General features: G+C 37.1%; 1 protein-coding gene across 6 annotated transcripts; it reads left to right on the forward strand.

The window, feature by feature from the left end:
- Positions 1-3,152: 3,152 nt before the first annotated feature.
- Positions 3,153-18,429, forward strand: LOC103706805 (protein trichome birefringence-like 14). 6 transcript variants are annotated; one of them, XM_039131461.1, is made up of 6 exons: positions 3,155-3,345; positions 12,498-13,140; positions 15,624-15,869; positions 15,973-16,194; positions 16,663-16,861; positions 17,008-18,429. In XM_039131461.1, exons 3-6 carry the CDS (start codon positions 15,713-15,715, stop codon positions 17,834-17,836), a joined length of 1,407 nt encoding a protein of 468 aa, XP_038987389.1. In that variant the 5' UTR covers positions 3,155-3,345; positions 12,498-13,140; positions 15,624-15,712; the 3' UTR covers positions 17,837-18,429. The 6 variants fall into 6 exon arrangements, with proteins under 6 accessions (XP_038987388.1, XP_038987392.1, XP_038987393.1 ...); XM_039131460.1 differs by lacking the exon at positions 12,498-13,140 and having other exon boundaries at positions 3,153-3,345; XM_039131464.1 differs by lacking the exon at positions 12,498-13,140 and having other exon boundaries at positions 3,153-3,345; positions 16,666-16,861.
- Positions 18,430-19,809: the final 1,380 nt, after the last annotated feature.

Here is a 19,809-nt window from a genome sequence, read left to right on the forward strand (position 1 = left end):
CTTCCTAATCCTATATTTTTGCGGAATTATAGGGTCTCTTGGGGCCCATAGACATCCATTGCAGTACAGTAAGTTGTTAAATATCTTGTAGTCACCATATCTTTCTACCTGGTTCTACTTTAATAACTGTTTCTGCCTCACTGTGGCCATCTAGTAGGAGCAAACAGATTTACTTTTTAAGGAATGAATCTGCGCTTGCCAAGATTTCCCTAAATTGCTGAGGAAACCTCTGTATGTTTAATCACTGTTTTTCATTATTCTTCTCTTTATTTGAAATGAACTATTGTTTTAAGTTCTAATAAGTATGTTTCAGATGAAAATTTCAAACTTTAACCAAATAAACATATGGTATAGCGTAGAAACTTTGCCTTAATGAACCAATTAAGATTTATTTTTTACAACTCCTAACTATCTCATCACATACTTTATCATAAAAGAGATGATTACATGCCTTTTGCACATGTGAGCAAAGCAATTTATCGAGCACTATATAGAGTTTGGCTAAATCTTTGCAAAGTAGTACATACAGCAATCATATTTTTCTCAAAAATAAAACTATTCTTTTGTAGGATCACAAAAAAAAAAAAAAAAAGTATCAAACCAAACATATTTTTTATCTCAAGTTCTATAATTTTATTTTAAAAAGAAAAAGAAAAATAGAAGCGATGCTAAATAGACCTAGGTGTTGTTCGGCATCATTTTTATTTTTTTATTTTTCAAAAATAAAAAACAAAAATTGCTGAATCGGTATTGGTCGGCGTACCGGTTGGCTACCGGACCGGTTCAACAGAAGTACTAAAGCGGCCAAAAAGATGCGCGGTGTGGCCAAAAAGGCCACAACCCCTATGGCTGTTGCATTTAATGCTACAGATCGAACCAATTAAAAATTGTTTTTTACAACTCCGAGACAACTCCATATCTATCTCATCATATACTTTATCATAAAAGATATGATTACATGCCTTTGCACATGTGAGTAGAGCAAATTATGGAGCACCATATAGAGTTTGGCTAAATCTTTACAAAGTAGTACACAAATTTTTCTCAAAAATAAAATTATTCTTTCGTAAGATCACAAATAGGAAATAAAAATAATAGTACCAAATCAAACATATTTTTTATATCAAGTCCCATAATTTTATTTTAAAAAGAAAAAGAGAAATAGAAGTGATGCCAGATGGACCTAGGTGCTATTTGGCATCATTTTTATTTTTCTTATTTTCAGAAATAAAAAATAAAATTTACATTTACATTTATATTTATATTTTAATAAATAAATGTATTTTTAAATAAAAAATTTAAAAAAAATAACCCTGATGACGGTGTCTGAAATGGTGATAATGTGGCGGAGATAATAAAACTATAATAGTGGTGGTGGTAATGATGGTGGCGATAGGAGGTACTAGCAATTTAGCAGTTGCGATAGTAGTGATAGGGGGCATCGATAATATGATGACGACGGGCAGTGATGTTGGTGGTGGTGTGGTAAGGGCTATAGTGGTAGTGTAGGTGATTGAGGTGGTGAAAATGACGACGGCAATGATAACGATGATAAAGACAAATGTAGTGGTGGCGTGGCAATTGTGACGGCAGAGGAGTGATAATGATAGTATTAGTGATGGCGGCGCCGATGAAGATGGTGCTAATGGTGGCAATAAAAGATATGATTTTCTTATTTTCAAAAACAGTGAAAGCAAAACTTTCTTGTTTTTATTTTTAGAAATAATCAAAATAACTTAATAAGAAAAAAAACAACAGTACCAAATATATATTTTTCTCGATTCTATGATTTTATTTTTAAAATAAAAAATAAAAAATAAATGCAATGTCAAAGGAGAGTTTTACTTTATCTTTGAAAGTTTTCTCTATTGTTTCAGAAGTTGTTTATAAATTCATGATGGTCCAACTCCATGCGTTTGTTCACAAGATTTGTGGTTATTTATTTTTGTAAAATAACTTATTATTCCTCAATTTCATATTATTATTATATAAAAATGTTAACTTATATATTTATTTATAATTATTAAGTAATGTATTTATTATAATATGATAGTGTCATGTTTCAATTCGGATTTATTATAACTTATTATAAGTCGGTCTTTGACCCACATATTTTTTTCAGTTCGATCACCAGTCGGATTTTCAGAACATCGGTAGTGTTATTTTAATTTCCCACCAGCCCTAACCAGATCCAGCTGCAACCCGACATTGACATGACCAGTAGTGCCGGCCTGGTTGGGTGCTCAAACATGCCGATGGTTGTAACTAAGGTAGTAGCCTGGTGGTAAGGGGGCGATAATTTCACCCAGTTGCCTGAGTTCGAAACGCATCGGGCGTCGATAAATTAGGGGACCGGATGCCCCACGTCCGGCTGGCTTGTTGGCGGTTATGCTTTTCTTCCTTCTGTACCAAGGTGGTGCTGGAGTGATGTACTCACATATGAGGCGGTGAGCCCATAGGTCGAAGAAGACACGCGAAACCTGCGATCTGTATCGAACATTTTCTGGTGGAAGGTGGGCCAGTAATAGGGCTGCTACGCGGGTGGGCTGGTCCCTCCCTCTCCCCTCCTATTATTTACCCAAAAAAAAAAAAAAACATGCCACACGGTCGCAATTCACACGGAACCTATTATGAAACAGCAGAGGTCAAAGATCCCCTGACGGCTGTTAGATTTGATCAGCATTAGGACATCACACTGGCGACGCTTGGAATTTTTGCTAGATCTCGTTGGTGATCGCTTGCCCACGCGATCCCGCGGGCCATTTTTTATTAGATCTCGTCGATTTATTCCCACTCCACCTGCCCACGCGATCCCGCGGGCCATTTTACCGCCTCCCACTGAGCGAATCAGGTACCAGAAGCCGACACACCGTAACGCGAAAGCGACTCCATTGGTCACCGGACACCTAAACTATTTATGTGGGCCCCACTCGAGTACAAGACAAACGCGCGCCTCATCTTCGCGTGACACGTGGATCCCTGTTTCGTGGACAATTACATTTGCATACAAATATCTCTGCGGGGTTGGATCGTACGAACGGTCCAGATGAATTTGTGGGGCGGAACCGATGGACGTGAGCGGGCCCCGACACGTGGCGTTTAGCAAGCACAACTCCTAAAGCAAAATCCAGCGCCCTAAGTCCTATGCGAGCGGATGCAATAAAGCATCGTCCGATCCAGCCTCGTTTCTTCCTCCGTCACTCCGACCCCAATAACTTCCGGTATTATTCCTTCCAACCTCCATCTCCTTGTTTGTCGGTGCTGTTCCCGCTGACCGCCGTTAATCGTCCCGACGACGACGCCTCCGTCCGCCGTCCACTGTCCGTCTCCGGCGGGCCTCAGCTGGTGAGTTCGTCTGATTAGAGTTCTGATCCATCGAAAGTCCTGATTGATTAAAATCTTAAAGATGTAATTTTGAAGTCATTGCACTCCCATTTTTGGATGATTTGTTATCATTTGGGGTTTTATTTTCTTGTGTTTTCCTTGAAATTTGTTCTGGGCGGGTGCGGTTTCGATACAGTATAAGTGATCCAAGATGAAAAGGTTGTGGCTTTAGGTTGCGTTCTGGTTCCGAGGCGACTCATTTGGATTCCTTTTTTACTTTTGATGAAAAAAGTGAGGCTTTGTTTAAAATTTTGGCTTGAATTTCAGGCGCTGTGTGTATATTTCTTTCTTTTCTGCCCCTATTTTAGGATTTGAAGGATGATTTTTTTGGTAACAACTGTTACCATTTTTTGCCTGAAGAAAAAAGAGTTGGGCTTGTTCTTGTTGGTATTCAAGGAATTTGCTTTGCTTATATAATTAAAGGTGTGGGTTTTAGACTGGTATGAGTATTTGTCAGGGATTTGATTATAGGTCTGCTGGTGGAGTGCTAAGGTAAAATACCCAGTTAGAAAATTCTGTGTTAAGGTTATTAGGATTTGAATCTTCTTGACTTTTTTGTTTCCTTTTCAATTTGTTTGGTTGATTTTGGATCTGAGAAATTTTGGTGAGTTTAGTGGTTATGATGCCGTATCGGGGAGCATTGGTAACGTTTGTGCTGGTGACCATGCTTGATCCAATGCCTCATCCTTTGGCTGCTGTCTTCCTTCTCTACTGGTACTCATGCTGTCTTTTGCCATTACTAGTTCGCCTATTTGCTAATTTTTGCATCCATCTTATTCTAAACAATAAATGCAGTTCAATTATATCATTAGGGCTGAAAACAGATCGAATATGGATTGGATATTGATATATTCATATTTGTATCCATAGTTTTCAACGAATATGGATACATGTACAAATACAGATATTAAACGAATATCAAAATTAGTATTCATATTTGTTCTAAATGGACATGGATACGAATCGGATGTTAAGCATATCCATATTTGTTGTAATTGGATACGGATACAAATCGGATACTAAGCATATCCATATTTGTTGTAAATGGATACGGATACAAATCGGATATTAAACATATCCGTATTTTCTTATCCGAATACGGATATAAATTGGATACTTTTTTAGATGGTAATCAAGTGTGAGCAAAATTCAATGATGAAAACTAGTAATAAAGACACGATCATAAAGAAAATATTCAATTAAAAAATATAATTTTAATAAGCATTTATCGATAATATAAACTAACAGTTTTATAAAGAATATACTGCTCAAGGTTGCTTGTCACCGAAGTAGATGGGATCTATGGTGCCTCCAAGGCATCTTACAGCTATAGTCGGTTGCAATCGCTGGGTGGAAACTAAGAGATGGACGAGACCTTTAAAACCTTGGTTGCTTGAAGACGACAAAGAGAAAAGAGGGACGAAATGGATGAACGAGAGGCTTAAGCCTTTTAGGCATGCGGGATGATTCAAAGAATTTTATTTGAATCAGATATTCCGTATTTGGGTTACTAAAGTGATGGTCATCCGATATCTAGATTTTTTTAGTTTAGGTTTGGTTAATCACTTAATTGATTTCTTAATTTAACTTAACTTAAACTTTTTCTTTTTACTTACTCTTGCTATACGGATATTCGGATCCGGATCCTAATTCGGAAAAATCATGTGTATCCGTATCCGTCTCCGTATTCGGAAGATTTTGAACTAACTATCCAAATCCATATTCGAATCTGATCGGACCAAAAAAACAGTATCCGAATTTAATCCGAATCGGACACGAAAACGGATACGGTTGGATATGATCCGACCTGCTTTCAGCCCTATATACCATGTATTTAGCCTTCCCCCTATTATGGTTCCACTTTGCTTCAATAAGAAATTTATTTTAGTTTGTCTGATCTCAAGTTTTGCTGAGTTTGCATTGTGCATCTCCATTCAATCCTTTCTATCCCTTGTCTTCCCATCCTGCACCCTTTCTTTTATTGGGGGTTCTTCCATTTTTTCCTTTCCATTTATACAATAAATAAATTTCTCCATATCATGGGTTTTGGAGAGTTTTCACTCTTCTTTTGGCCCTCTCAGTGATCCTCAGTTGCCTTGATGGATATGCCATCTATTAACATGCTTCTGAGCTGTTTAGGCTTACTCTATCATGATATTTAAAATTCTGGAAAGCTTTCTTCTTTTTTCCATCTTCACCCATGAAGGGACATGTTTTCTTGTTCAACCTTTAGATGTTCTGTTTGTGTTGGAGTATTTTTTTTTCTTTTTTTTTTTAATCTGGTGTTTCAGTCTAATTTCGTGGGAATCACTACTGTTGCATTCTTGGTTGTGACTACTTTTGCTTCATCTTTTATTTATTTATTTATGCAAATCCAAGGATGTAATCTGCATGGCCAAAATGGTGGCTTGATTTGAAGTTCTGGTTTTTTTGCTGTCTGCCTGTTCAAGAACAGGAGGAATATTGTAAGATTTTAACCTAAATTGGAATATTGATTGATTGCTCTCTTTTCCCTTACAATTGAAATTGTTTGAGGCTTTCTGCAGATACAGACTCACCTATCCAATCTTTTTATGAAGCGCAGTGTTCATTGTGAGCAAAGCTTCATAGTGACTTTTAGTCTGCTTGATGAGTTGAATCATCATCTTAAAACTTCTGCACTTTTTGTGTTTTCAGCAGCCAGGTCTAGTGAAAGCAGCAGTTGCTTCATCTTACTTGGTGGAGCACCAATGTTTAGTGCCTGGCAACTTTATCAAATCCAATTTAGCCTTTTCCCTAAATTTGTGCCACTTTGGTGTGAATTCATGAAAATCGTTTCCCCATTTTGAGTTTTCTACTTTCATGTTTGTTATCAAGGGTGCATTCGGATGAGTGGTGTTTCTGTCATGCCCCTGATCCGGAACATAACATGGCCCATAAAATGTCACACCCCAGAATCTGGGACATAACATGACCATGCTACCGAGAGGTACAACTCACGGTAACACGAAGCCAACCATTACATATTAGCTTCCAAATCCATCACAAATAAAATATAATAATTAAAAGTTCAATATCATCAACCATTAAATAAAATCAATATTAGTTTAGAGCATCTAAATCTAAACTTAAATACCAAACCCATAATCCTCAATATTCAAAAAATTATTAACTACAAATTTCATAGTCAATTAAAATACTAAAATTCTTCTACAAAATCGCCAAGCTTGCTAGTGCGACCTCCAAGCCTGGACCATCCTTCGTTTCTCTCAACCCTATTCGTCTGGAGAGAGAAAAATAAAAATAGAAATATATAAGTGACACAACTTAGTAAGTAAAATCCTATTTTATCTTATCGGATCAAGCATAAGTTTTTTCATGTTAATGCATCATCTAAGAAAAAAAAATATTACAAAATAAAGCATTTCATAGTACAACATATTAAAATAGTCATAAAGCTAATCATGTATGCATAAATAATTTATATTTTATAAATATGTTTTCAAGTTTATTTTGCAAATAAATATCTAGCCATATCATAGTTCAAAATATTGCTCACAGATATTTGTACTACGTTTACTTTATACCCATGACAAGGCCTCTGTTCGTAATCGACAAAGATTCTTATTTTGTATGCCAATTTTATATTCATTGGCGGGGCCTGTGTTCGTATGGATGCTAGCTCCGGATGTCAACTTTTTCAATTCTAGGGATCATACATAGCTATCTGAGAGTTTTTAGAAAACTTATATCTTTTTCTTAAAAGATATACATAAATAGATGAAAAATACTAAATGGCATGATCAGATTCATATTTCATAATAAAGCTATTTTCATTAAAATATTCATGAACTATTTTTTATAAAACATGATTTTTATAATACATATGTTGATCCATAATTTTAAGAAAACATAACATCTTTGTTGGCACTATCATATGCACGAAAAACATGATAATTTGAAAAAAATAATAAGAAGTGTAAGATCTACTTACCTCGACTGCCTTGGACTGTCAAACATCACTAGGCAAATCTGCTAAATCTATTTAAAAATATTAAAAGCGAGATTTTAATTTCTATTCGGTGATTTTAATTGAATTAAAATAATAAGAAAAGGAGATAGTTGGTCGGATGACAGTGTTCAGCGGCTTCGGACAAGTCAGGTCTAAGCAACTCAATCAAGGAGTCATAGGGTATGGACTCGATCAGGATCAAGGTCATTCGACAGGGTTCATCATTAGTAGGTTTCAAGGATACTTAATATGGTTGGGGGGATCGGTCTAGCAAGCGGCTCGGGCACCGGAGCAGTTTAGGGACTCTTTCCAAGGGTCAACTCGGGTCTGTAGAATAGGTAGATGGGACCCTTAGGATCCATGAGTTCTGTTTAGAGAGAGAAACATGTAGATGAGAGAGAAAGAAGAGAGAGAATATAAGAGAGAGGAAGAGACCCTTCTCTTCTTCTTATCTTCTTCTTTCTTAGCAAAATAGAGGGGGAAGGGAGGCAGGTTGATGACTGTCATGTTGTGGTCCGGCGAGGTAGTAGCATGCAGCGGTGGCTGCTAGCAGAGAGCGGCCTATGGCGGCGGCCGACTGGTTGAATTCAACCAAAAAAAAACACGGCTGAGCAGGGGGTCTATAATCCAATCAATACCAAGCACCAGTCGACTTGCCGGCGGCTGGAGCTCCAACATCTGGTCAGGCATAACAGCCGAAAGCCTCGATGACGAACACCGGTGGAGGCGGTGGTCGGAAAAAGGAGAAGGCGGAACATAGCAAAACAAGGGATCCTTTTCTTCGAGCAATTTTCAGCCCGATTCCAAGACGTGGCAAGAACAAAGAAAGGATAAGAAGATGATAGTGTTATCTCGACTCCAGAGGCGTCGACGACCCTGATTTCTAGCGAGCACAGTGATAGGCAACCGTGAACTCAATGAAAAAAGGAAGGAGAGGGAAAGAAAGGATAGAGCTTGAGGTGAAGGGCTAAGGGGGGTGGGGAGGTGGTTATATAGAGGAGGCAAACCTCCCTTGGCTCTCGAAAGTCGACTCCCACCGGGAGTCGGACGGAGAAGAAGACTCCCTCTGTTTTACTTTTTTTTTTTTTGATGTGAGCTTGGGCTAGGCCAAGCTCAGGTCAAGCTGGTCAAGCGGACCGGGCCATCACAGTTTCATTGGGTCCTTATATATTCAATACTTGTTTCTCCTTGATCTAGAGCAGCTTCCTTGAATGGCCTTCACTAGCCTGTCTATTCTAAAATCTCAGGCCTCCACAAGTAAGGTTGCAGGAAACTGCCACATAATTATGCCTGTGCTCAGGGGCGGCCCAATGCATTTGGGGGCCTAAGGCGAACTTTTTAAGAGAGGCTTTTTTTTAAATAATAATAATAATAATAATAATAATAATAAATTTTAATAAGTGCAAAATACTTTAAAAATTTATTTAAAAATAATCCATCTAGCTTTTTGAGATGCAAAATTGCTAATCAAACTTTTGTACTCAAGATTCATTAAAATACTATTTTCAATCGATAATATAGCTAATCCATTTAATCTTTCTTGTGACATAGTTGACCGCAAATAAGATTTTATCAACTTTAATTTTAAAAAACTTCTTTCAGCAGAAGCAACTGTTACAGGTATTGTTAACAATATCTTGTAAGCAATGCATGCATTTGGAAAAGAATCTGTTTTTTTAATAAAACTTAAAGTATCAATAGGGGCACTAGTTTCTATTTGTAAAATTTCTTTTAAAACGTTTAATTTTGAAAACAGATTAAGACCATTAATATCAGAATATTCACCGTGCTTTAAATAGTTTTCAAGATTAAGACAACACCTTTTCAAATTTTCTTCATTCAAAGATTTTAATTTTCTAAAATTAAACAAAAAATTAAAAATATCTTCATATATGGTGAATTGTTCAAACCTACTTTGAATTGAAGAAATAGCTTAATCTACTATATATAAAAAGTAATCAATTCTAAAAGATTCTTCAGCTGATCTTGGTGTCTCATCATCAGTATTTTCATCAAATTATTTTTTTCTACGGATCACACGTTTTTCACGAAATGTAGGTTCTATTTTCATTTTATTTGCAATTTCTTTAGATGAATTCAAAGCATTCATAAATCCATTTTCTCTATAACTTTTTAAATAAGAAAGAAGACCTTTTAATTGATCTATAGCAACATCAATATGCATATCTTCAGATTGTAAATTCTTACTAACTGAGTTAACAACAAACAATATATCGTACCAAATATTCATGCCTAATAAGAATTCAAAATTTTCAATCTCATATGTAGCTAAGCATATGGCTTCACTCTTTATTTTAGGATTTTCACTAGTTTTCGCTAATTGAACTAAGGCATCTCTTATTTTAGGAGCTTGATGTTTAATTGCTTTGACATTTTCAATACGACTTTTCCAACATGTCTGTGACAAAAATTTAAGAGTTAAAGTAGATACATTATCTTGTAAAATTTTTCATCGTTTTGTAGAAGAAGAAAATAAGATATAAATTCGTTGTATCACTCCAAAAAAAGATATGACCTTAGGACATGAGTTAGCAGTATTACATAATACTAAATTCAAGTTATGACATCCACATGATGTGTAAAATGCTCTAGGATTTATATCTAATAATCTTCTTTGTACACCTTGATGTTTTCCGTTCATATTAGTTCCATTGTCATACCCTTGTCCTCTTATATCATTAACCTCAAGTTTATGTTTTTCTATTATATTTATAAGTTCATTAAAAATGCCCTTTCCAGAGGTATCATCTACTTCTAAAAATTTCAAAAAATATTTTTCTACTTTTACTGGACTTGTTGAAGTATCTACACATCTTAAAACTAGGATCATTTGTTCCTGATGGCTTGCATCAGGAGTGCAATCAAGTATTACATAAAAGTATTTTGCTTCTTTAATCTTTTTAATTATTCTAGCTTTAATTTCAAACGCTAATATTTGAATCAATTCATTTTGAATATTATGACCTAAATAATGATTGTGAATTTCACCATGTTGAATGCGTCGAACATGTTTTTGCATTACGGGATCAAATTCTGCAATCATTTCAATAAAACTTAGAAAATTTCCGTTATTGCTTTGATAGATCTTTTCATTCTTTCCTCAAATGTTAAATTATTTTTTGCAAGATTTTTTACGACAACAATAATTCTCAATAGAACTTTTTTCCAATGATCCTTCTCTTGGTTTATTTGTTCTTGGAGACTTTTATCAATTGTCTTATTTTTTAGCAATCTCACTTCTATATCAATCCACCTATTCATGCTAATGATATGTTCATTAGTTGTTTCATGACTTTTAAGCTTGATACCTATATTTTTTCAATCCCTACTTTCTTCATTGACTAATTGACTCGTGCTAGACTTTGAATCAAATAATTTACAACAAAAATAATATACCCTATCCAAATCCTTCGAATACACTAACCATCTTCTATCATATTTTTCGCCATAATCTCTAATTGGACCTCTTTCCACTAATAGATCTCTCATCTCTCAACTTTGTATCAATATTTTTCCATTGACTAGGATCATATATATTTATAGAAATAGAACTAGTTTCATTAAACTCTATACTATCCTTATTTATCCTATCTTTATCTAATTTCTTATTGTGTTCTTCACTATATATTGTTTCAGTAGATATTTGAATACTACTATAAATCTGGTTGTCAATCTCATTTTGTTTCATTCTTTTTATGTCATCTTCCAACTCTATTTCGTTCTGAGTTGAACTTGATGTAGTGTTTTGTTTATTTGTGACAATAAATCTATCTAAAGCACCTTTTTGAGATTGAATGAGTTTTTCGATTTTTCTTTTCTTTTTGAGTTTTTCATACCCACATTCAAATTTTCTATTAGACATTTGAATCTAAAAATAATATTATTAAACAAAACAATTAAGACAATCACTACAAACAAATCAAAATAGAATAGAGTTGAAAATGATAAAACCCAATATGTCAATAGAAGCGGTGCCGGACTCGACGACGAACTCAAGTCCCAACAAGCGGTGCCGGACTCAACGATGAACTCAAGTCCCGACAAGCGGTGCCGAACTCAATGGCGAGAAGGGGTGCCGAAGCTACTGTCAACTTTAATGGAGACCCTAGACATGAAAAGCTATTATCAATTTTGAAGAATAGACATAAAAAATTTATTCTCAAGAATCCGACAATAAAAATTTTGATGGCATTGAAATGTAAATAGTAAAGTGGAAATGGGTGCAAAATGGAGCTCCGTAACAGAGAGTACATCATGATATTAAGTTCAAGAATGTTAATTGTAGTTTTTACATCATTAATTGTAACACTAAAAACAAGGTACTAAACTTTTCACCTATTGAAAGGGGGAAATTAGCTAGAAATTAGCTAACCTAGATATCCACATCCAATAAAAACCCAAGAGAATCTGACTAGGGAAAGAACACAAACAGACACCTCTGGATAGAAAAAGTTGGTGTAGAATTATGCTTTATTAATCATTATCTACCCTTTATAAGTACTACTTATTTAAGTAGCATTAGCAGTATAATACCAGCTGCAATTTGATTATAAAAAAAGTCTCTTCATCCAATAAAAACCATCAATAAGAGACTTAAGAGTATAAGACCACATTGACACATGTACCAGATATAAAAATAATTTCTATTCTCTCTTCCTCCTGGCTCCTGCACAACTATCAGAAACAGGGAAAGCATCAAACCCCAACTATCATACTCTCAACTTTTCCCTCTATTTCTATGATTCTATCTATCGACAAAGAGGTAAAAGGGGGGAACTAATGATTCAACACAACAAAGCACCAACGATTACTCGAGTTAAAAACGAAAAAAAAGCCCCCGTTGCCCCATAATCAAATGATTCAAAATTTCAAACCACAGTTCCTGGGCCTCGGCAGCCGGCACATTCTGCCCAAAAATTAAAGCCCCCGTTCTCCAGTTTTTGCGAAATTTTCCAACAATCTTTAAAATTATAGTCTCTATTACTATCCATTTATCAACAAAGGGGTTAAAAAATCAGAAAGAATAATGAATTAGGGCTTGTAAGCAGTAAGCTATGTCTGGACTCTCAACTCTGGAATGACAAATTGAAAGTTGAAACAGGGGCGGAGGGCGGAACTGGAGGAGAACTCACCTAGTCCCCTGACACCTGGAGAGGGCGGAGGGCCGAGAAGGAGAACTGGAGAAGAGACGCCGTCAAGAACCGAGTTATCGAGGAACGGAAAGCCGGGAAGGAAGAACTCTTGAGTCAAGAACCGAAGAAGAGCTGAGCTGCTGAAGGAAGAACTCAAGGATGAAGAAGAAGACGCCGTCCTCTTTGGTTATTTGGGATTCTGGTGTCGGTGACTACGGGCTACGGCTAAGATTTAAGAAGTAAGAAGACGGTGGCGGTGCCTGGCGGATGGTTGGATGGAGAAGACGGGCTACGCTGGGGCCTGGGCAGCTGGAGAAGACGGGCTATGGACGGGGGATGGCTAAGATGTCTTGTCCCATTACTCCCGTAAGTGGTAGGCCGTAACTCGTAAGCCCTATCCCCGTTGCCCGTTGGCCTGGATGCCGGTTGCCGGGCCGTTGGTCGCTGCCCGTTGGTCACTATCCGCTGGTCGCTGGAGGAGGAGCTCTCCCAGAGGCGGAGGCCGGAGGCCTTCCTATGGTCCAAGGCCCTAGGCGACCACCTCGATCGCCTAGGGCTCAGGCCAGCACTGCCTGTGCTTAGAAGCCCTTCCATGTTGCTTCCACCCTTGAGGTGATTTCGAAGCTCCATGTTTTTGCTGTTGAGCTTGCAGCATTTAGTGACTATAACAAATACGACCGTTACTCTGGTTATTCTTCAAAAAACAAAGTGATACTCCTGTTATTATGTTTGCTGTCTGTTTTCAATGTCTGTCTTATTAGATGTTGGACTTAGGATTACTTATATTAGAAGCTTCTTTCCTATTCTTGGTGCCCTATATTCCCTTATGGATGTCGCGTTTTCCTAATTGTGTTATTCTTCCAAATGCTCTACATTTCTTTGCATGTCCAATAAATTCTTAATAGCTTCAAATTTCTACTATCAGCTTACTGCATCTAGTTTCAGTATCTCATTCAATTCTACTTGTTCTTTGTAGGATTCTTGTTAAGACCTAAAAACTCAAGACTGATCATAGGTGTGATGGTGTGTATCAGAGTCATTCTTTTAAATAATATGTGATTTACAAGTTATAACATGCATAGGTTATTTAAGAGCAAGTTATTGTGGTCAAGCTTTTCAGAACTATGCTTCATAGTGCAAACTCACTTTTTTGTACTAATAAACAAGGTTTTCAATCTTGGTACCGGACCCCTTTGTAGTACCTCATCAGTACCGGTTGGTACGGTCAACTCTTATATTACTTAGTATATGCTAGTGGAGTCAGCACAACAAATGGATCATATGTCTATATGGGGATGTATTGAATCCCCTTACTTATCGGTTCCATGGGTTGGTATCAAAAACTTTGTTTCTAAATGTGCATATAGGAACTTAGGAAGATATAAATGGGATCCATCCAGTCCAACAATGGAGAACTAGTCATGCCATCAGATTTCCCATGCATGGGGGCCTTTTGTATTTATAAATTTTAATAAAACATTTTGTATGTCTGATGGTTATAATTTATATTTGAGCTATTAAGCCTAAGGTTTTAAATCTCCTGGGATGGGAGTGCCCCGGTTTCTTAATGGAACGGACACCCCGTTGTCCTGCCTCGTCCCGACAACAGTCCTGATCAAGAGTCCTATACGTATCCTATGTCTCTCTCCCCTTTTTATCTTTCCTTCTTTTCTTTCTTTCCTTTTCTTGTTTCCTTCCTTTCTTCCTTCTTTCCTCCCTTTTCCCTTGCCTTTCTTTCTTTTCTTTTTCTTCTTATTTCTTTTTCTTATCCCTTCCTTTGCTTCTTTCTTTCTTTTCTTTTTCTTCCTCTTCTCTTTCCTTTCTTCCTTCTTTTCTTCCTTTATTTCTTTTTCTTCTCCCTTTTTCTTCTTCTTGCCTTTTACTTTTCTTTTTCTTTATCTTTCTTCCTTTCCTTTTTTTTTTTCCTTTTTGTTCTTCTTTCTATGCATGAACGGGTTTCAGAGTCCCGACCCTATCCCAGTCCCATTTTCTTATAAGAACAGGATGGGACAGCTAGGATGCTTGTTGTCCTGCTGGGACTTAAAACCTTGATTAAGCCATGATCAGTTGATCTATTTTCTACTGCTCTACGTAGGAAAAAGGTGGGGTTGAGTTCCTATTCAGAACTGCAGTATTAAAAGTAACATAGAAATGAAACAATTCTATACTGGAGTTCTATTTTAACAAGGTTGAAAGAATAAGAATGTACAGAGAGAGAGAGAATGATGGGCGTAGAAATGAGTGAGAAAGGTAAAGCTGGAGCTGCTGGCATAAGCAGTTTAAGATGATTCACAGGTTAGTCAAAATATATGGAAGAGAGGAGAAGAAAAAAGGAAAAAAGAAATGAAATGGTGCTCCTAATAAGATGTCCTTATCCTGATGTCCTTTCAGATTTGCTGTGGTTTAGTGTTACCAATCAGGTTCATTTATTGGCCTTGATATCCGATCATTCTGTTTTCTTTTTGCTGTTATCCTGCTTCTTTTATTCTCCCTGTGCCTTGTTGATAGATATTTATATACTTAATGTTTGGCCTATCGATCTTAACTCAAAAATCTGGTTTTATCTACTGTGAGAAGTTTGTGGGTGGTTGAGGTAATTTTAAGATTGTGTTTGTAGTCCTGATATATATTATAAATTCATGGGTAACATGTGGTACACATGTTCTTTTCCTTGTTAGCCCATTCTCATATTATAAGAGCCTACTACTGAGCTCCACTTGGTGTGATGCCTCGTTCATAGGGTTGTGTGACTTGTAAACTTATTTTATTTGCTCAGTGGCTTCTTAGGAATGTGCACTCACTCTGCTTTCAAATTTCACGTGCACACTCTAATTGTACTCTCTTTTTGTCTCATATAGTAGGTATAAAAGAAATTTTGCTCTCTCTCTATAATTTTAAGCTTGCTGTTGGTAAAGTTGAATTTTGAGTAGTGTACACTCAAAGTAAAGAGAAATTCCCCCTTTTTTGCTCTCTTTACTTTCGAGCTTTCTGTTGATACAGTTGGATTAATTTTATGCATATGGAGTTCCACCATTTTACTAAATTTAATGTAGTATAATTCAAGATTACATTAATAATATTTCATTCTCTCGCAGAGAGGAAATTGGATCAGTCCATGCACAATACTGTTGAGGTACCAAAAAACTCATATTAGTAGGCTAGTTTCTAGATTATCTTTGAAGGGATGAAAGGGGGGAATTTACATAAACTGAGAGGTAATAAACTCTCTCTCAGTCTTATTGCTCTCCTCTGCACGACCCTTGTTGTTTGGGTATGGGAGAAAACCCCAAACCTCTCTACTTTCCTTCCACCTCCAGAGCAGTTTGATATATTTTCTTCAGGTATCACTTTCCATGCCATATCCATCTCCCTTTCAACTTGTTTTGGTTTAGTTGGCACGTGTTCATTCCCCTTCCAAATTTTGTGTTGGGGCTTCTTTTGTAGCAACAGTGGTTCCTGCACGAACTCCAATATCTCTCTCAGAAAATAAAATTGAGACGCCATCTGCAAAGGAAGATTTGTCAGCCATACGCAGACCTGTAAATGCATTACCTGATGAAGGAGGGAAAGTTGTTGTTCTTCCACAAACAGGTTCCTCGATGAGGAGCTCATCGGAGAAGAAAGATAAGGGTAAAGAATCAAAAAACATGCCTGTCGAAAAAAAAGGTGATTATTGCTCTGTTCTTGTTGTTCCTTCTTTCGTTGGTATCTGATTTTTTTTGGATGTGTAATTATAATGATAATTTGCTTGCTAGGAATGTATACCGATTCTTCACTATCAGTTAAAGCTATGCCTATGTCTGTTCTGATTTTTTAATCAATTTTATTTTCTTGATATTGATCCACTCCCCAAGTTTCAATTTATTCATTAACACAGTTGGGCTGAGTATCTTGTTTATGTGTAATTATAATATATGCAGAAAGAAATGCATTTATACATATATACATTGAATTTGCATGTACGAATGTATATTTTACATAGTATTTAAGTACCTATCTGTGTGCGCCCCGGCGCCCATGTGCGTTATGGGTTCATGCAAGTTACTCAGAATGATTTTTTCTGTCGAAGTTTGTTTCTTCAGAATTGTGAGCATCATGCAAGAACCTTACAGACTGGATTTGTTTTTTTTTTAGTAGAGTGTAATTATGCAAAGGGAAAGTGGGTGGCAGACAAAAGACGACCATTATATTCTGGTTTTGGTTGCAAGCAGTGGCTTTCACAAATGTGGGCATGCCGGTTGATGCAACGACCTGATTTTGCCTACGAGAGCTTCCGCTGGCAACCACAAGGTTGTAATATGCCAGAGTTCACAGGATCTGAATTCTTGAGAAGGTATGTTTATCTAATAAGTATATTTTATAAAAATCATTTGCAATTTTTATTAAGCTAAATGGATTATTTGGTAGCCGTCGAGCATATTGTATGCATTGTTTTGCGACAGAATTTTATGCTATTAAAATTTGGTGTTTGATTTCCAGGATGCAGCACAAAACAATTGCTCTGGTTGGGGATTCATTGGGAAGGCAGCAGTTCCAATCCCTGATGTGTATGGTCACTGGTGGTAATTATAGCCCGGAAGTGTTAGATGTTGGAGAGGAATATGGCCTTGTTATAGCACCTGGGGCCATACGACCTAACGGTTGGGCATATCGATTTCCAAGCACCAATACAACCATTCTATTCTACTGGTCCGCTAGTTTATGCGAGTTGGAACCTTTGAAGGAACAGGATCCGGCTACTCATTATGCCATGCATCTTGACCGCCCTGCAATATTTTTAAAGCAGTATCTTCATAGGTTTGATGTTCTACTACTTAACACCGGGCACCATTGGAATAGAGGCAAGTTTACAGCAAACAGATGGGAAATGTATGTTGGTGGAAAACCCAACACCGATAGAAAACTTGCACGGATTTGGAACGCCAGAAATCTTACTGTCTATAGTGTTATCAAGTGGCTTGATGCGCAGCTTCCACAACATCGTCAATTGAAAGCCTTTTTTAGGACAATATCTCCAAGGCATTTTGTCAATGGAGATTGGAATACCGGGGGAAGCTGTGATAATACCATCCCGTTGGCAGGCGGAAGCGAGGTTCTGCAGGATGGTTCGAGTGATACCGTTGCTGAGGGTGCAGTAAGGGGAACGAGGGTGAAGCTCTTGGATATTACTGCTTTGTCACAGCTGAGAGATGAGGGACATATATCCAAATATAGCATTAAAGCCTCAACAGGGGTGCATGATTGCTTGCATTGGTGCCTTCCAGGTATACCTGATACATGGAATGAAATACTTTATGCACAGGTGTAGGCTCATTTTGGTGATGCATGCATATTGCAGCCACTCTCCTATGCTGGGTACCCAAAATATTTGCTATGTGGGGGGTACTCCTAATGAACACACTATCGAAAAAAGGCACCAAGGAAGATCTTGTGAGAAGCACTGTATTGCAACATTTTTCAAGGCCGAGCACCTATACTTCTGCGCTATCTTTTATCTTACATTTCATACTAGAAGATTCTTGATTGAAATCGCCTCCTAAAATTGTTAGTATTTTCTGGCTCAACTTTCCTGGAGGAAATGTTTTTGCCGTCAACGAAAAGCACAATATGTTTCTGAGAATGATGCAGAAGGCACTCTAGCAGTGGTGTATATTTTAGTTGTATAGTTCAGTTTTTTCAAATTATGAGGTCTCGCAAATTGAAAGCCTATTTGTGAGCCTGTATTTTAACTCTATCATCAGAGATTGGGACTAGATTGCTTGTATCACTGTCAACAGTTTGGTGCGAGATCCTTGCAGATTCTGTAAACATATGAAATTTATTGGGTTACCAACTTGTCTTAAGAAGCATCCTTTTTGTTTCTTTTGATCAGTGCATGCAAGACAATGCTAAATTTATTCATCTCAATTTTGCTAGATCATGTTGACAGGTTATGGCATTTCGTTACAGTGGAGGTTTAAATCTTGCAGTGTTTGTGGAAGCTTGTTTTTGCCTTCCAAACAACACTATGATGGCATATTTGTTGTGAGATACTATCATGTTATTAACTCTGAAATTATACTATTCAGATGCCTATACTATTTCTGTTTTTTGGACATTTGTCTGCCTTTTTGGCTCTGCAACATCTGTGCATTGTGACAATCCAGTTGTGGTTAGAACTTTATGTTGTCTTAGATCAGATAACATTGGTCTTTTGCTTGTCCTTTTTAAGCCATGGCCATATCAGCCTAACCACACCTTAGTGTTCCATTAGACCCATGTACATGAGCACAATATTAGTCTAGCATGAAAAGAATGGCAGTGAACACAACATTAAATCTGGATAACTACACCACAACCCAATGGTGGTCGGAAAGGTCTCAATCAAGCCGAGAACGAGAGCAGCAGCACCAGGGTGGAGAGATCGTGTAGGTGGGAAGAGGCTACTCGAGGAGAGGAGGAGCAAACAAGTAACAGGGCTGGATATTCTCTCCCTATTCTGCGGTATAACAATTCAGCTGGTTTGAAACCATGGAATAGAGATATACCATCGGCACGGATTTATCCCATGTCAGAAACTAATGGTATTCTCCCTCTCTTCCCATCCAAAATGGGTGTTTGGTAGTACAACCGGATAATAAGGGCCTTATTCCGCCCTTGCAACGCTGTGCAAACACACCATGGTATTTGGTTGCAGAATAAGTTGGGGGAGGGTTATCCCTGCATCGACGAACCAATTGGTTTATTTTATGGACGTTTTTCGGTATTTGGTTGAAGAATAAATATGAATAACTGCATTTAATACATATTGAACTTTGCAGAATTTGGATTCTATCACAAAGACTGAACCATATTCTCACTTTTTGTTGGAACGTCTATGGAATGGATAAGGGTGAAATAGTCATTGAAGGAAATTGGGATAATCTTATTCTGCATCGTAAGTCTATTTCACCATTTAGCTCGGGCCATGTTATAAGTTCCAAATCTTTGGTATTTGGCAAGAATTTGCAGGTATAACGTTCCCCAACTTATTCCGCAACCAAACACCTAGAACTCCAAAATTCTAACTTATTTATAATATATGCTTTCTTTGAACTAAGAACAGGTTTACAGTACTCCATGCAAATTTGCCAGGTATCCTTGATCCTCTATGAGATGAGGGGCTACATGGGAGCTTTCCAACCATAGTCATCGTTTTCATTTTACCGGCATATGTGAGGTTAAAAATGGTTGTTTAATGGGAGCTTGCATTAGTATTAATTTGCATCATAGAATAAGTGGAGAACAAAAATAACACATTGT

Source organism: Phoenix dactylifera, chromosome 11 (assembly GCF_009389715.1).
Source record: "Phoenix dactylifera cultivar Barhee BC4 chromosome 11, palm_55x_up_171113_PBpolish2nd_filt_p, whole genome shotgun sequence".
In the NCBI taxonomy this organism is placed as follows: domain Eukaryota; kingdom Viridiplantae; phylum Streptophyta; class Magnoliopsida; order Arecales; family Arecaceae; genus Phoenix; species Phoenix dactylifera.